The following is a 17,048-nucleotide window of genomic DNA, read 5'->3' as shown; positions in this document are numbered from 1 at the left end:
AGGTTGCCGATGCTTAAAAGTAGGAGAAAAGGCGCCGCATATCCTAAGACACATCGATGATGTATATGGATTTGTGCTATAAACGACTACACGTTACATCATGTTAAGTTATTTTTTAGGGTTTCAGTTGTTTTTCTTCTGAGGTTGGGGTAAGAAAAAGTTAAATTCTACATTGTTGGATGTTTAAAAAAAGTTTATAAATATTAGACAATGTAATATTATAAAATGATATTTTTTGAATTCATATTTGAGATATTATTGTTTGAAATTATGACAAGGAGAGTCAACACTTTGGAAGTAGTCATTTTCTTCCTCAAAATAAAACTAAGTGATGAGCTAGAGAGGAAAAAAAAACAAAAATACCATGATTTTCTTATATCACTTTTATAATTAATGATCAAGAATATTATTCTATTATCTTTTCGAGAAAGAGTGACCAATTTATCAATATTTGATGTTTATAATTTTTTTATATTAGTGTTGTTAGCTATATATACTTGTAAATACAGCTTATGGAGCAACAAGTCAATTTTAACAGTTTCACTCCGTTCAGCTCTCCCTAACAAACTTGAATCACACTAATGAAGATCAAATAAGCTTTCTCTTAATATTTTTTGCTCTCTTAGAGCAACTCCAACAGTTTCCTAGTTGGAGCCCTAAATATAATATAAAAAATTATGTGCTACTAGTTTAGGATATATTCTACTAACTTCAACTCCAACAATGTGTCTTATTTTCACTATATGTTTAATATTTTATTATTAAAAATTCACTTTCATCATTAAAACATAATATAAATAAGAGAGAGAAAGAAAGTGTTGGTAAGAATTTATTATAAAATATGGGATACGGCAAGGAGAGAGAGTGCCTCAAAAATAGGGCCTGAATGGGTTGTCCTAGTGATACAGGGAATCACTTGGACATTGTTGGATCAAATTTTTTTCATCAAATGCCCAATATTATGACTTAGGACACTAAATAGGGCAGCTGTTGGACTTGCTCTTAATGCGTTGAAAGTGCTAAGTGATTGGATTTTTCTTCTCCCAAAACAGCCATTGTTGATTGAAAAATAATTTAACTTTTAGGCACTAGAGGATGATGAAGCTTTTTGCTGATCAACACTTCAGAGGCAATTACAATGTCTGTGTATACGACACAGTGGTGATTACGCAATACAGGCCAAGTAATTTTGTGAACTAAGGTTTGTGGTTGTTAAGGAGAACTAGGGATATGGTTTACCCCATATCCCTATTTTTAGCATATATATAGCTCTATTTTTAGTACCTATTGTTTACTTCACACCATTTTTTGCTTCCCTTAGAATCCCTAGATATTTTTTGTACCAGATCTACACGGAATAAGAATCACTAACTGTGTGATCTAGCGTTTACAACCATACCAGCGACTTGCATTCTAGAGTTGAAATGTGATTTAATTGAAGTACGTAGACTCTATGTCATATTTTACAAGCGATACAACTTATATCATGTTATATCTCCAGACATGTAGCACTTTTGACCAACCTTATGGTGTTAGGATATTGGGATGATTTCTTTCTAAAATCATGCAAAGGCGTAATGGTGCTACTCCTTTAAAAACGATTCCTAGAAAAAGGCGTATTCGTAATACAAACAGGAGTCGAATTTGAGAAATAGAGATCCAAAATACTGAATGAGGACAACACTGCAAGCACTCTCAACATGTAAAGGTCTAAAAAATTTAAATCAATCGCAAACTTCTACCATGAGTTCAACACGGCAGGAACAAACAAATGCGACTTCTTACAGAGATCACTACGCCATAAGTGGGCTAGTGCAATGGTTTCTGAGAAGTGTTACAAGCATTTCGTTGCGGTAGATGTGAAATTTATGTCTTATTGTAACACCACTCATTTAGTATTACAATAGCTGTAAAGCTAGTGTTGCATGGGACAGACGGTGTTGCACAATATGTAACACCAATTACTCGTGTTACATTAGTTACTTTCTTATTTTTAAATATAATAAATTTAATATATTATAATAAATTTATAAATAAAATATATTCTGGATTATCCGTGATAATAGAATATTATATATAATATTATAAACTTTTAAGAATTTATTATTATTCATTCACAAAAGAATACTATTATATTTGTATCACATAAATCATTTTTAATATTAATAAATATTAAATAATTAATAATTTTATTAATTAAAAATAAAATTAAAAGAGAGTAGACAGTGCACGGTTATTGAGGTGAAATATTGAGCGGTAGTTTTCCCCCTAAATGAAAATGCACAGACTATACTTTCCCCCCAAACACCATCTCTCGACTTAGACTAAACACTCGCTACTCTTTCAACTTTCTCTGTCTTTTCTTCCGAATTGAAGAATGATGGATTGAAGACCGGGTATCTAAATAAACATATAGATACAAATTCTCCGATTAGGGCTTGCTAACTTCGGATTTCTTTTGATTTTGCAGGTGATTACAATTTCATAGATTGGGGCTTTTACAATTGCTCCGATTAAGAGGTAAATACACACTAATCTTGTTACATCTTGTCTTTTAGAGACTCTATTCTGTGTATTCTAAACCATATCTTTTTGTTTCAGGCGATTGGGTTTCATAGTATAGCTAATTAGGGTTCAAGCGATTTGCATTAAAGCTAATTTGGTGTTTAAAGCTTGCATTGAGGTAAAAATTGGATGTTTGTTTGATATTTGTATGTTCTTTGTCTGATATTTGTGTTTTTTTGTTTGGTATTTATGTGTTTGATATTTCTCTGCTTTTCATTTGATATCTGCATGGTTGATATTTGTATGTTTATCTGTATGTTTGATTTTTTTTTTTTGCTGTTTGTATAGTTTTTGCTACTTAGTTGATTGGAGAGATTTTTATATGAAGAGAGAGGGTGTTTGTTGTATGTTTGATATTTGGGTGTTGTATATATTGTTTAATTTGTTATGTGTTTAGTAGTGGTGTGTTTAAGCAAAGAAAATCCAGCAAACATGAAATTACAACCGTATATACAATATTGGAATAATAGTGAAGGGAAATAAGAAAAAGATTAAGGTGCATTGTGAGGGGCGGTGTACGACTATGGTGACCATGCAGTTGTAGTAGTACCCTAACACATAGTAGATTAATTACCTTCTTTAATTGTCTAGTTAAATAACCTTGATATTAATTAGTGAGAACCTTAAACCTTTGACACTTCATAACCTGTAGTTGGTGGCTTAAGGTGATATAATATAAAGTTATCAACATTTTGATTCTTTAATTCTTTGTGGACAAGTTAACAACAATATAATATAATACTTCTAACACTTGTTTAATTCTTTGTGGACAAGTTAACAATAATATAATAATTGTAACATTAGTATAAGTAACTTACGAAAATAATTATTGGTTAAAAGTAAATAATAATTATTATTTAAAAGTAAATAATAATTTGACTAGCACCAACAGTTGTAGTACTTAAAATCTGTTCTAGTGTATGTGTGTCTTTCGGTCTGATGAATATACAAGTAACTCGAATAGGACCCTGCAGAATACCAGAGGCATTTTAAAAAATTATTAATAAACTCAGGAACTAATATGTGTAATTGTTATTCATCAAGCTACTACTGTGCACACGTGATTTGGTATGTAAATAACTGTGAATGAGTATGAGCTAAGTAAAATCAAACGTGTGCAAGAAAACAGGGCAAAGTTTGAAGAACTTGGGTTGGGTAACTATGGGACTAATCCGAATCCACCAGCAGTCCACAAAGGAAAAGGAAAAGAAAAAAGCCAAGAGGTTTCTGATGAATATATCATGGAAAGTGAGAGCGAAAGTGATGATTCATCGACGGTACACTACATCTAAATTAACCATACATTTCATCTGATAGTCATTAATTGTATACATCTCATTCTTACTTGAAAATGTTAGTTGAACAACAAATTTTACAATCTGATTATAATCTGAATAAAATCCACATAATTAATAAGTCTAATTATCAAATATTTAACTTAGCTTAAAATGTTAATCTGATATGTTCTAATTATAGTTAGTTTAATTATAGTTCAAATATTAATCTAATTATAGTCTTATTAGTTTAACATAATAGGTTGTATATGATATAAACTAGTATATATAAATATATTTTGTTTGAGTTAGTATTTTTACTTCATTCTACTTGTTGCATGTACAGAGCATTCAGACCATCAAGAAAAGGAAAACACTGCCTGGTCCCCGAACTCGTTCGCGAGCCAATGCTTCCACTACTATGAACACCAAAGTGAAGCATTCATTTGCTCCAAAACTGATAAAACCAACATGTAGTAAATTGTTAAAACAGCATTGTAATGTCGAAAGTGGTTCAGCTGCTGCATATGTAGCCCTGCGGGAATGTCAGAAGCAAAATCTAGAAGTTGATCCTAGGATTGAGGATGTTGGTGAGTCGAATTTACAAGATGCACATGATGATGAAGAAGTTGAAGAAGGTAATACATATGTAAACCTGAATATGTATTTGTAGGACTATTAGCAAAAAATATAGTAAATAGTACACTCACTTTCTATTATCTCGTTTCTATGTGTTTATGTGACCAGAGCCTAAAAGACGTAGAGGACGGACAAAAATGTTAAAAGTTCATGGTAGGAGTAGTAACGAAAAGCTAGTCGTTACATTCAATAAATGCGGTCAACCAATTGGAGACAAGAAGATTAGATATGAGCTAAGCAATTTTATGGGGACACTAGTTAAAGATCATGTGTCGCTTACTCATGTTAACTGGCATCTTGTTCCGCAAGAATTAAAGAACAAAATGTTGCAATATATTCTGGTAACCTCTATTACCTAAACCTGAGATTGGATTCTTATTAATATATGTTTGTTGAAATAATGCTTTTTATGTTTGACATAATATAGGATAGGTATGATATTCCGGAACACGGGCAAAAATGGATAAATAAGACACTTAATTCTTCTTGGAGAGTGCACAAGTCCCGTGTCAAGAAGGATCATTATACAAAATATGACACTGACGAAAAAAGGATTGAAAATAGGCCACCTGAAATTCCACTGGATGATTTTAAGATATTGTTGAAGTATTGGGCAGATGAAGGAGTTCAGGTAAAACACATTGACATGAGTATATAAAATAGAATTAAAGTTGAGCAAGTATTTTTCTTCATTTATTTCACACCCAAGGACATTTTGAGTTGAGAATATTTTTTATAACAGTCACTTGCAGAGGATAATACAGCACGTCCTATGTTGACCCCCACACACTTGGTCGTAAAACTCTTGCTGAACTTAAAGATGAACTGGTATGACCTTCTTTTCAATTGTGAAAAATGATAGTCATCTTTTAGTTGCTAAATTATTGAGGTATCTTGCTAGATTATTTTCTTTGTCCACATTTTTATTGTTGTCTTGATTATTTCATATTTTAGATAACTTGTTCTTTATTTGTTATATTGTTTTCTGTACATGCCAGAAAAGTAAAGACCCCAATCTTGCCTCTCCCTCACAAGCTAAAATCTATGTGAAAAGTCGTAAGCACAAAAAGGGGCACAAGTACAAGTCAAATAGGAAAGCAATCAACAAAAGAATTGTAAGTATATTTTATCATAAATAATAAACCTGAGCTTGTTGTAGCTTTAACAAATTTATGTAAATTTCTCATGTAGGATTCCATTGACGAGATGCTGAAAGAAGGAAATGATGCAGATGTGATGCTTCCCGGAGGCAAACATGGGGCAGATTGGTTGGTAGGAAGGAAGGGCACAGCAGTTGCCTTGGAAAAAATTCACGCTATTCCAGAACCTTATGTTGATGAGTTGACTGCAAAGATAACTCAAAATCTGGAGAATGAAATGGTAGCCAAGGTAAATAGAAAAGTCCAGGAGAACATGGCTTGGTTGCTAAAAAAAACTAGGAGAGGCAAATCCTAGTATGAAATTTGATATTGGAGACTTTTGTGCGACCTTCTCAAGTGATCAAGACGAGAATGGCACACCTATCACTCCCGCCACTCAAACTCCTGGCACACAAGGCGGCACTTCTTAAATATGTTATCGGATTTGCCTTTATCAAACTTAGTTACTTTTATGCTCTTGTACCCTGGTAGACAGTACTTTGAACTGTTATTTAGTACTTATGTCGTAATTTGGATATGCAGTATTTTGGAGTAGTTGGTGTAGGAAATGAGACTATTTGGAGTAGTTGGTTTTGGAGTACTTTTGTCATGTACTGGAATTGGTTTGGTTTAGAGATGAGATTGTTATGTATTGGTACTTTGTTGTTTTGGTGCTACTGTGGGATTGTTGTTTAAACAGAGCATGTATTTCAAAAATTATATTATTAAGTGTTACATTTGCCTATTCTAGTGTAATTAATGTATGCTTATATATAGTGTTACATTATCAAAGCTGGTGTTTCTTGATTACAACAATGTAGTGTTACAATAGTCAAAACATAGTGTTGCAGTAGACCATGTGGACCCCACACCACAACCGGGACCCACGTGCATGTGGGACCAACCTGCATGTGGGACCAACGTGTGGGACCAGTAGGGTCATCTGGATTCAGTGTAATGTAACACTGACTAGCAGTTGCATTTGGGCATTTTAGTGTTGCAATAGGATGAAAATGTAATGCTTTTGTCTATGTTACAGTAGACGAAACCTGTGTTACATTAGAGCACCTATTGTAATGCTCACATTTGTAACGCCCCCTTGTGTTACAATTGACATATTGTAACACTTTTGGGGTCTGTTGTAACATAAAATGGGCATTGCAATAGCCCACTTATGGCGTAGTAGAGAATTTCTCAGAACTTGCTCATGATGACTCAAAAGATTTGCGAGTTTGGCTGCTACTGAGTCATGAAAGTGATCTTTGAAAATTGAATCAGAAACCAAAGCATAAGATGGATGTAATCTTATAGAAGTGGAGAAGCAATGCTCCTTTCCCATTTAAAATAAGAAATAGAAGATAAACCAGAGCTTAGACTATTGCGGAGAAAGAGAAAAAAGTAGAAGAAACATCTGCAAAAAAATAAATGGTGGGTGGACTTAATGTATTAAGATCATCTTACAGGATTGTGGAAACCGCAGAAGTGATGATCTCATAAAGGTACGGGAATATTGAGGCCGTTTGGCGTAACCATGTGCGTTTTGATTATAAATAAAAAGTCATACTATACAAGTGAAAATTAACTTTTAATTTATGTGTTTGGATCATTATTTTAATATTTACAAAGGATAAAAATATTAACATAATAATAATTTATTGTAATTTATCTTTTAAAATGATCCTTTATTTCTTTGTAAAATCAATTTTTAAAAATAAAAATAATTTACTAAAAAAAGCTAAAATTTTCAACTTTTCAAATTTAGCTTATAAGTAAGAAGTTCACTGATCAGTTTTTTACACAAACTGTGCGAATGAGTTACATCTTACTTATAAGTCCGAAAGATGGGTTTTTAAGCCCAACCAAACACCCCAATATATTTTTGTCTGGCTTATTAAAAAAAATCGATCAATTAGACTGTACAGTAGACTATACATATGAATCTAGAATGCAGTTATGAAGAGATACAATCTCCAGTGGAAACTCTGGATATGGTTGTAAAGTTGAACAAGAATAGTTTTGCCAGGACTCATTTGAACAAGAGGAGTTTGTTTGGAAGGACAGACTTAAAGGCCCTTCATTCAGAAATTAAGGAGTTGGTTTAAGTAAGCAGCACTTGATGACACAGCGGCTGGAAAAAGAGTTGGACATGCAAAGATCTGGCAGGAGAAAGAGATGGAAGAAACTGCAGCTCCTTCTTGAAAATTAACTTATCTATTTGTCACTACCATAATTCAGAAATAAAGTAATCATCTATCAATTAAAGTTTGCTCAGTAAAAATATATAACTATATTAAACTGCAGCTTCAAATTGGGAAATTTTTCCTTATGAATCTGTATTATACACGAAAAAACATGGTGCCAATAAGAAATACAGAGAATGACATTTGAGTTCTGTCTGGGGCCTCTAAGGCAAACATCAAAGTTCCATAATGTAAAATGAAGAGAAAAACTACAGACTTAATTAAAAAAACTGAATGAGATTTAGAAGTGATCATGCGCCAAACTCATCACTGACACAACTAATTGACCAAATTTCACTAGGAAAATACCAAAAATATGGCAATAAATGACCATCCCAAACAACAGGAGTTGTTTCTAGCCGATTTCCAGTCAGGTTAAATAAAGAACATTTATTCAAATCTTTAAAGTGGAGAAGACAGACACAGTTACCTGCTCCCTAACCAGTTGTATTGACGACAGCGGAACTGTACGAACTAAGAAATAAAGATTTTGCACCCAAGTCATGAATCTGTTTTGCTCTATCCATTGTCTCATGGTCAATTTCGAATAATGAAAGATAACGGTCCAATGCAGGATAGAGATAACTATTCAATACAGTCATGTATAGCTTATTGTCTGACGCTACCAACTTCAAATGCATATTAGATGAAACCTGGAAAGGGATTCTGATTTTGGAGAACTTCGGACCAGAACCTGCCTTCGGATTAAATTCTCCCAAACGTAAATCTGATGTCAAAACAAAGATTTTGCCATAAAAAATCTTCACATCTGCAGTACTGGCTTTTGTGTCGAATAAAGCATATCTCTGCCAACTGCTGCCCCCACTTTTGGATAACCAAATATAATTTTTTGTCCGAGAGAAAAGAACCATGAAAGTTTCTGAAAGCCGAGTGGACCGAAAGAGGCGAGCAGAAAATTCAAACCAATTTCGGTCACCCATACCAGGAAGGAAGGGAAAACGCAGCTCATGTTTTGTCATTAAATTTACGAGCCAAAAGCGTAGGTTTCTGTCAATTGTAATCAGGTACCCACATGACAAACCCAATAATTTCTTGCAAGGCAAATCTGGCAGCATTGTTTTGTAACTTTTCATATCGAACATATTGTACAATACACAAGACTTTTTCGAATACTTTGGCCGAACAACAACTAGGGGTTGCTGGTGCTCCATTAAGTATTTGCGGAAAGCAATAGATGCAGACCTCCAAGATTTACAAACACCCCTAAATGACAGGTAGTCCACAATACTTAATTTCTCCAAAATTGAAACCAGAAGTTCAACAGGAAGAATGCTCCATGCTCCCCAAACTGTGTCACCCGATCTCCTGCAAATCCTTTTCCGTTCTCTTCCTTGTTTTACTGTTCGTGGAGCATTCCTGTTAACAAATAGGGAAACGAAGAACTCACCACAAAGCTAGATTGAGCATGCACATTCAAATGAATTTTATTTAGAAAGAGTCAGTAGTTTGTTGAAAACAGAATGCATAGAGGAGAAACTAGACAGAAGATAATAAACATTACTGGAAGCTAATTTACTGAAGGTTTACATATTAAAATGCAAATCAGTGCATAGTTTATGTTAATTAAGGCCACTAAAATCAAATTTTTTTTCAGAACTGGATAAAGGGTGTGCATACTCAACATCTTTCTGAAATGAGAACTTCAACATTCCCCAGTAAGAATGCAATCATCCTAATGAACCATAACTAGATTTATAAGAGGTAGTTTGGTTAACATGTAAATCTCCAGGAAATCAAACTTCCTAGCAAATTGTAAGATTTTTTGGTTGACTGCTATATGGAAAGTGTTCTCCTAGGAAATTGGAATTTCCACATAATGTAGAAACTTTCTTATGTCACACCCCGGCACTGCAAATACCTACACCACAACCAAACATATTTTTTAACTTCCCAGGAACTTGATAAAGGAACTGGGAGGCCAGTTTGGAGAATTTAGAATCAAGGCACAACTGGCATATGTTACTTTTACGATAGCAGTCTAGTTTACAAAGGCACAACTATATACGTAATGCATACTTCAAGAGAAAGCAGGGAACATTTAAATTAAAGTTTAAGTAGACAATGATGGTGTTCTTTATATTGTTCTATGTCTATAACTCTATATTATAGAACAAAAACTAAAATTCTCTACATCAATGGTGTTCTATATCTTGCTCTAAATAGAGCAATGCTATAGTTTGTTCATTATTTAGAACAAAAGATAGAGGGAGCTATAATTGCTAAAGTATAAAATGATGAAAAAATGTATTAAAAAGTACTTGCAAGTGTGGGGTCTTTGAAAGTTAGTTAGATACTTATATTTATATTCAAAAGTGGGATGTATTTAAAGAAGTTTAAATTTGAAACAAGAATTGAAACCAACCGTTGGAGACATGGTGCTATTTTAGCACTAAATCACTTTTTAATGCTAAATTATAGCAATAACTCCATCTATTTTAGCACAGCCATTGGACATGCTCTTATTCACTTAAAATTTAGCCAAGACTTTATTCTCCCCCCTTCCAAGGGATCCTTATGCTTTGAATTGCTGTATACATGCACTTCTTGGAATTTGTGGCCTTAATATTAATTAAATTAGGTTCAGTTGCCCACACTTTTGATTGTTACTACGTCAGCATTAGTTGCCCCAAACCAGGAACTCCAAAACTTCGAGACACAATTTATAATATTTATATAGAGCAAATTCAGAACATGGTTACCAGAAATAGTCAATTATCAACCGCCCCGCAAAGAAATCAACAATCCGCCTAAGAACATTATTACAAAATGCCTTTTCCATTCCACCCAAGGCAGGCTTTTCAACCACTTCCATTCCACCTTCGTTGGAAAAATGGGCTGATTCTCTCAAGCTCTTGTCCTTCCTAATAACCACAGATACATAATAGTCAGACTGGAAATATCTTTCCTTGTGCTTCTTTCAGATATTTACTACTACTCTTACAAGTTTGTAGAAGTACTTCAACTTAAATGGACAAGTACAAAAAAAAAGGGATATCCACAGAAAAGATTTTTACTATCCACATCGTTTGACAGTATAATACCATTTCTTTTCAGTCTTCATTTTCTTTTTCATTAGCATCCAAAATTCTAAGCATACGACATCCAATAATTCTGATTAAAGGGTCACACAAAAATCCAAAATGTCAAAAAAGTGGTACTTCAAAGTACTTAGACCTCTTTCAGGTTGCTTTAATAGACACATCAGAATGTCTAAGTTACGTTACCTACCAAAATCTAGGGGGCCATTAGATTAGATTGATCTAATGGCTTAGATTAGTTCTAATATCTCACATAGATATGGGGTTCTCCAAATGCTGTCTGGTTCCTCAGGTGTTATGTTTCTTACTGTCTACAGAGTATCACAGTGACTAATATAACTAAAGCAACAATCAACACTGTGAAGTCTTTGGACAAACGGACTTCTTTTATAAATAACAGGTCACGAAGCATATTATCGGTTATGCTAGTTGGAAGAACATTAGCTTGACTTGGGCAGCTATTAGTAAGCCCAAAATAATTATTTAAATTGCATACTCGAAAGCTTGGCATGTTTCATTCATAAAAACAATTGCATTCACAGACATTGTAATTCTTAGTAGACAAGCGATACAATGAAATGTGAAGCACAACTAGTGTATTAAGGATTATGTTCTATTTCACACTACCATCAAGTAAATTCAGGTTTACATGTACCCGCAAAGTAACAGAGGAAGACACAGAGAAGAAGAAGAGGAGTTAAGCAAATTTATTTTAATCCTACACAGCATGTCACACTAATTTGTTCCTGCACTAAATTACGTTCTTCCAAAACATTCAGTAAATATGTGAGAACCATATAATGATTGCCTTAATATTTACAAGTGTCAGATCATACACCGCTATTTCCTTAATTGATCTCATCAAGTCAAGATATCATAAAAACAAGATAATATTGACATGTATTAGATTTTAACACATTTAACGGTAAATTAAAGGAAACAATCAAGTAAAACTTATCTGGAAAATTAATATTATCACACTATCTGGCAGTTTTAGAAACTTAATCAATATACTTATTACATGAATAAAATTGGAGCATTGGATTTTTATTTATTAAATTATTCAAGAGAAAGCCAAGGCATCTCACAGTTTTGCTTTATCAATTCCTTTCTACAGGTCCAAGGATTGGACTAAATTAAGCTAACATCTAGTTGTGATGTCTAGCAAAACAAAAATTAACATCACTCTAGTAAACAAAATCTACAATCCTCTAAAGGAAAGATTTACTTGTTGATCAAATTATACGGGCAAAAACTGAACAAAAACGGAAATGGTACTCGCCAACTCACCTGACATTTACCCTAGTTCGCTGCAAATCGCCGTCAAGGAGTGCCCTCAAAATTTCTTAAATTAAAAATAGACCACATAGGATTAATATGTGATGAGATGGATGGTCAGGATATGATAATGGGTTGGTGAGTTGTACCATATGACAACACATGTTGGTATAAATTTACCCCACCACTGATCATTTGAGGTGGGCCGGATCGAGATCACCCAAAGGCTTATTACATGACCAATGACCGGATAATGAGGAACTGATATGTATTTTCAGAAATACTATGATCCATATAAGAACTTAATCATGGATTTACTTATATTTTAATTGAATAGTTCATGTATGTGAGAAAGTAGTGACATTTGTATTTGGTGTTCCACACTAATTATATCTAGGCATTATTAATCTTATAAAAAATGGGCAAAGAATTATTAGATTTGACCCCAAATACCCCATGGAAATGACAATATCAAATTGCAAAGTTACCAATTTTGTGGCTGTCACAACTTGCTCATATACATGAACTCTTTCGATAAATATAAAAGTGAATCTGCGATTAAGTTAATAAATGGATCATAGTATTTTTCAAAATATATTAGTCCCTCAGCGTTATCCGATAATTACTCAAGTAATAGGCCATGAGGGTAGTGATCTCGATCCGACCCACCTCAAATGATCTGTAGCGGGGGTACATCTATACTAACATGTGTCGTCATATGGTGCAAATCTCACCAACCCATTACCTTATCGGGACTGTCCACCTCAGCATATATCTTTTCCAATGTCAACCCAATTCTCTTTTTTATTTTAAAAATTTTGTGAGCACTACAGAAGGGCGATTTGCCTCGGACTAGGGTAATTTCAGGTGAGTTGGCGAGTTCCATTGTCATTTCTGTTAATTTTTTGCCCGTACTATCTAATCGACAGGCAAATCTTCCCTTAATAGGATTGTAGATTTTGTTTACTAGAGTTATATTAATTTTTGTTTTGCTGGAAATCACAACTAGATTTAGCGTAATTTAGTCTAATCCCAGGACCAGTAGGAAGGAAATGATAAAGCGAAATTATAAGAAGTCTGGGCTTTCTCTTAAATGATTTACATAGCACCTATGCCTGCTTATCTTTCCAAAGCCACATTCATTATGTTTGAACCTTCGTTTAGAACCAGTAACATTTACATATTGAAAGTGCCTCAATGTGCCGCAGGGATCGCCAAATGTTCAACATTGGGTCTGCTAGCGCTATGTGATCAAAACTACTGCATGGTACAAAGCAAATACTTCCATCCATGCTGTATTTAAGTTTGCTCCCAAAGTCTTATATTTTCGCATTATTGTTCCTTAAAAACTTGTCTTTCTAAATTGATCTTCCGCGCGTATTGATGACCTATTTGTTATCTTTATCATATTAGTTGAAAACCAGAAATTAACCATTACACAAGAACACTCCCAACATGACAAAAAATTTGATTTGTGTAGATAGCATCATGAAACAGCACACTGGATGTAACAAATAAAACCACTACAATAAACTAATTACATGAAACGCTCACACCTGTTTCCTTCTAGACCATGCCCCCATTCTCTATTCAAGATTATCGCCTCCTTGCATAACATTTGCTACTGGAGACCAAACTCTCGAATATTACAAGTGAATGTATTCCGTCCATTGATTGGTCTGAAAGATACAACTGAATCATTTACCATGAACCACCATGGTACACAAGCCTGTTATCAAACACCAAACCAGACCTTGATCAAAACCTTTTTTGTGGCAATCATATCATACACCTCAGCTTATACCATCTAAATTAGATTTTAACAGTAAATTTAAGGAAACAATCAAGTAAAACTGATCAGAAAATTAACATTACCACACTATCTGGCAGGTTTAGAAACTTAATCAATATACTTATTACATTACATAAATAAAATTGAAGTATTGGATTATTATTTATTAAATCGTTCAAGAGAAGGCCCAGGATTCTACAGTTTCGCTTTATCAATTGCTTCCAACGGGTCCTGGGATTAGACAAAATTAAGCTAAAATCTAGTTGTGATGTCCCGCAAAACAAAAATTAACATCACTTTAGTAAACACAATTTACAATCCTCTAAAGGGAAGATTTACTTGTTGATCAAATAGTACGGACAAAAACTGATCAGAAACGGATATGGAACCTCACATGAAAAAAGCCTAGTCCGCCGCAAACCGCCCTTCGGTAGTGCTCTCAAAATTTCTTAAATAAAAAAGAGACCAGGGTTGACATAGGATTGATATATGGAGAGATGGACGGTCAGGATATGATGATGGGTTGGTGAGATTGAACTATATGGCGACACATGTTAGTATAAATATACCCCAGTACAGATCAATTGAGTTGGTCCGGAAGAGATCACTACCCCCAAGGCTTAATTACATGACCAATGACCGGACAACGGTGATGGACTAATATTTTTTCCAAAAATACTATGATCCATATATTAACTTAATCACAAATTTACAGATTGCTCACATACATAGTGGGTTATAGGTCACAAATTTACAAATTTACAGATTGCTCACAAATTTACAGGTGTTTTTAAAAATATATATTAGTCCATCAGCGTTATCCGGTCATTTGTCAAGTAATAGGCCTTGGGATAGTGATCTCGATCCTACCCACCTCAAAAGATCCATAGTGGGTTATTACTGGGGTACGTCTATACTAACATGTGTCATCATATGGTGCAATATCACAAACCCATCACCTTATCCTGACCGTCCACCTCACCGTATAATAGGCCTTGGGATAGTGATCTCGATCCTACCCACCTCAAAAGATCCATAGTGTGGTATTACTGGGGTACGTCTATACTAACATGTGTCATCATATGGTGCAATATCACAAACCCATCACCTTTTCCTGACCGTCCACCTCACCGTATATCTTATCCTATGTCAGCCCAGGTCTCTTTTTTTTTAAAGAAATTTTGAGAGTACTAATTGAGGGCGATTTGCTGCGAACTAGGGTAATTTTAAGTGAGTTGGTGAGTTCCATTGCCGTTTCCGTTCATTTTTTGCCCATACTATCTGATCAACAAGTATATCTTCCCTTTAGAGGATTGTAAATTTGTTTACTAGAGTGATATTAATTTTTGTTTTGCCGATAATCACAAGAAGATGTTAGTTTAATTTAGTCAAATCCGAGGACAAACAGGAAGGAATTGATAAAGCGAATTTGTAAAAAGTCTGGGTCTTCTCTTGAATGATTTAAATAGCACTTAAGCATCATCCAAGTACAATAGCTTATCTTTCCAAAGCCACATTCATTATGTTTAAACATTCCTGTGGAACCAGTCTCATTTACAAGTTGAAAGCACCTTAATGTGCCGCAGGGCTGGCCAAATGTTCAACATTGGGTCTGCTAGCGCTAGGTGATCAATACTGATGGTCCAAAGCAAATATGTACCCATCCATGGCCAAAGCATGCTGTTTTTAATTTTGCACCCAAAGTTTTAAATTTTCGCATTATTGTTCCATAAGACCTTGTCTTTTCTATATTGATCTTCCGTATTGATGACCTATTTGTTATCTTTATCAAAGAAGTTTGAACACCAGAAAGTAACCAATACACAAGAAAACTCCCAACATGGCAACAAAATATGAGTATCGTGAAACAGCACACTGGATTTAACAAATAAAACCACTACTATAACCTAATTACAAAAGAAATGCTCACACCTGTTTCCTTCTAGACCATGCCCCCATTCTCTGTTCTAGATTATCGCCTCCTTGCATAACATTTGCTACTAGAGACCAAACTCTCGAATATTACAAGTGAATGTATTCCGTCCATTGATTGGTCCGAAAAATACGACTGAATGATTTACCATGAACAACCACCGTACATAAGCCTGTTATCAAAAACCAAACCAGACCTCGATTAAAACCTTTTTTTGTGGAAATCATATCATACAATATCATATCATATCATATCATATCATACACCTTCATCAAAATTAGATTCTCAGGAAATTTGGGTGCAAGATATTAAATTTGTCTGCAATATTTGTAAGTTCCAATTAGATAAGATATTATTGTAAATAAAACACACACACAAAGTATATAAATAATAAACTTGACTAAAAATGATGAGCAGAAACATGAAAGATTGATGGGTTTACACCAAAAACACAAGCCCTTTAACCATCTGAAATTTGCAGCGCAAAAACATCCCAATCCATTGATTAAAAGATTCCATACAAAGGTCTCTTGTGTTAACAAAGTTAAGAAGAGAGTAATACTGAACAAAGGGAAGGGGCTCTGTAGGGATGCAGCCTGGTTGCCGATGCTTAAAAGTAGGAGAGAAGAGCCGCATATCATAAATTGTTAAAATATCCCCAATATCTGAATACCAAGCTAAGACACATAATACATAATGATCTATTTGTGCTTTAAACGACTACACGTTAATTGGTTTTTTTTTTTAGGGTTTTAGGTGTTTTTCTTGTGAGCTTGGACTAAGAAAAAGTGCGTCATGTTTAAAAAATAATTTATAAAATGATATTTAGATCCATATTTTATGGACATAATATTTGAAATATTATTATTTGAATTTATGATAAAGAGGATCAACACATTGTAAAGTAGTCATTTTCTACCTTAAAAGTACTAAGCGAGGGGCTAAAGAAAAAAAAATACCAAATCAAAATACCGTGATTTTTATATATTATTTTTAAAATTAATGATCAAGAATCTTGTTCTATTATCTTTTTGAGAATGAGTGACCAATTTATAAATATTTGATGTTTATATTTTTCTTTTAGGGATAATTGATAATATAGATGGTGGTGTTGTGTGTTTAATAAACG

At 33.9% G+C, this 17,048-nt stretch overlaps 2 protein-coding genes across 4 annotated transcripts; one reads left to right on the top strand and one right to left on the bottom strand.

The window, feature by feature from the left end:
- Positions 1–2,289: 2,289 nt before the first annotated feature.
- On the top strand, positions 2,290–6,362 carry LOC135150172 (uncharacterized). 2 transcript variants are annotated; one of them, XM_064086313.1, is made up of 10 exons: positions 2,290–2,396; positions 2,471–2,520; positions 2,602–2,683; positions 3,695–3,842; positions 4,186–4,477; positions 4,587–4,819; positions 4,906–5,109; positions 5,221–5,306; positions 5,477–5,593; positions 5,670–6,362. In XM_064086313.1, coding segments are annotated over exons 4-9 (852 nt in total). In that variant the 5' UTR covers positions 2,290–2,396; positions 2,471–2,520; positions 2,602–2,683; positions 3,695–3,806; the 3' UTR covers positions 5,478–5,593; positions 5,670–6,362. The 2 variants fall into 2 exon arrangements, with proteins under 2 accessions (XP_063942383.1, XP_063942384.1); XM_064086314.1 differs by lacking the exon at positions 3,695–3,842.
- A 1,303-nt stretch (positions 6,363–7,665) lies between these two features.
- LOC135150628 (putative F-box protein At4g22170) lies at positions 7,666–16,581 on the bottom strand. Of its 2 annotated transcripts, none has more exons than XM_064087283.1 (4): positions 16,362–16,581; positions 15,919–16,091; positions 10,578–13,923; positions 7,666–9,234 (listed from the first exon to the last, which is right to left on the bottom strand). In XM_064087283.1, exons 3-4 carry the CDS (start codon positions 10,688–10,690, stop codon positions 8,295–8,297), a joined length of 1,053 nt encoding a protein of 350 aa, XP_063943353.1. In that variant the 5' UTR covers positions 10,691–13,923; positions 15,919–16,091; positions 16,362–16,581; the 3' UTR covers positions 7,666–8,294. The 2 variants fall into 2 exon arrangements, with proteins under 2 accessions (XP_063943353.1, XP_063943354.1); XM_064087284.1 differs by lacking the exon at positions 16,362–16,581 and adding an exon at positions 16,186–16,333.
- Positions 16,582–17,048: the final 467 nt, after the last annotated feature.

This window comes from Daucus carota, chromosome 2 (assembly GCF_001625215.2).
Source record: "Daucus carota subsp. sativus chromosome 2, DH1 v3.0, whole genome shotgun sequence".
Lineage (NCBI taxonomy): Eukaryota > Viridiplantae > Streptophyta > Magnoliopsida > Apiales > Apiaceae > Daucus > Daucus carota.
Note: the sequence above shows the minus strand (reverse complement) of the source record. Positions and strands in the feature narration are given on the sequence as shown.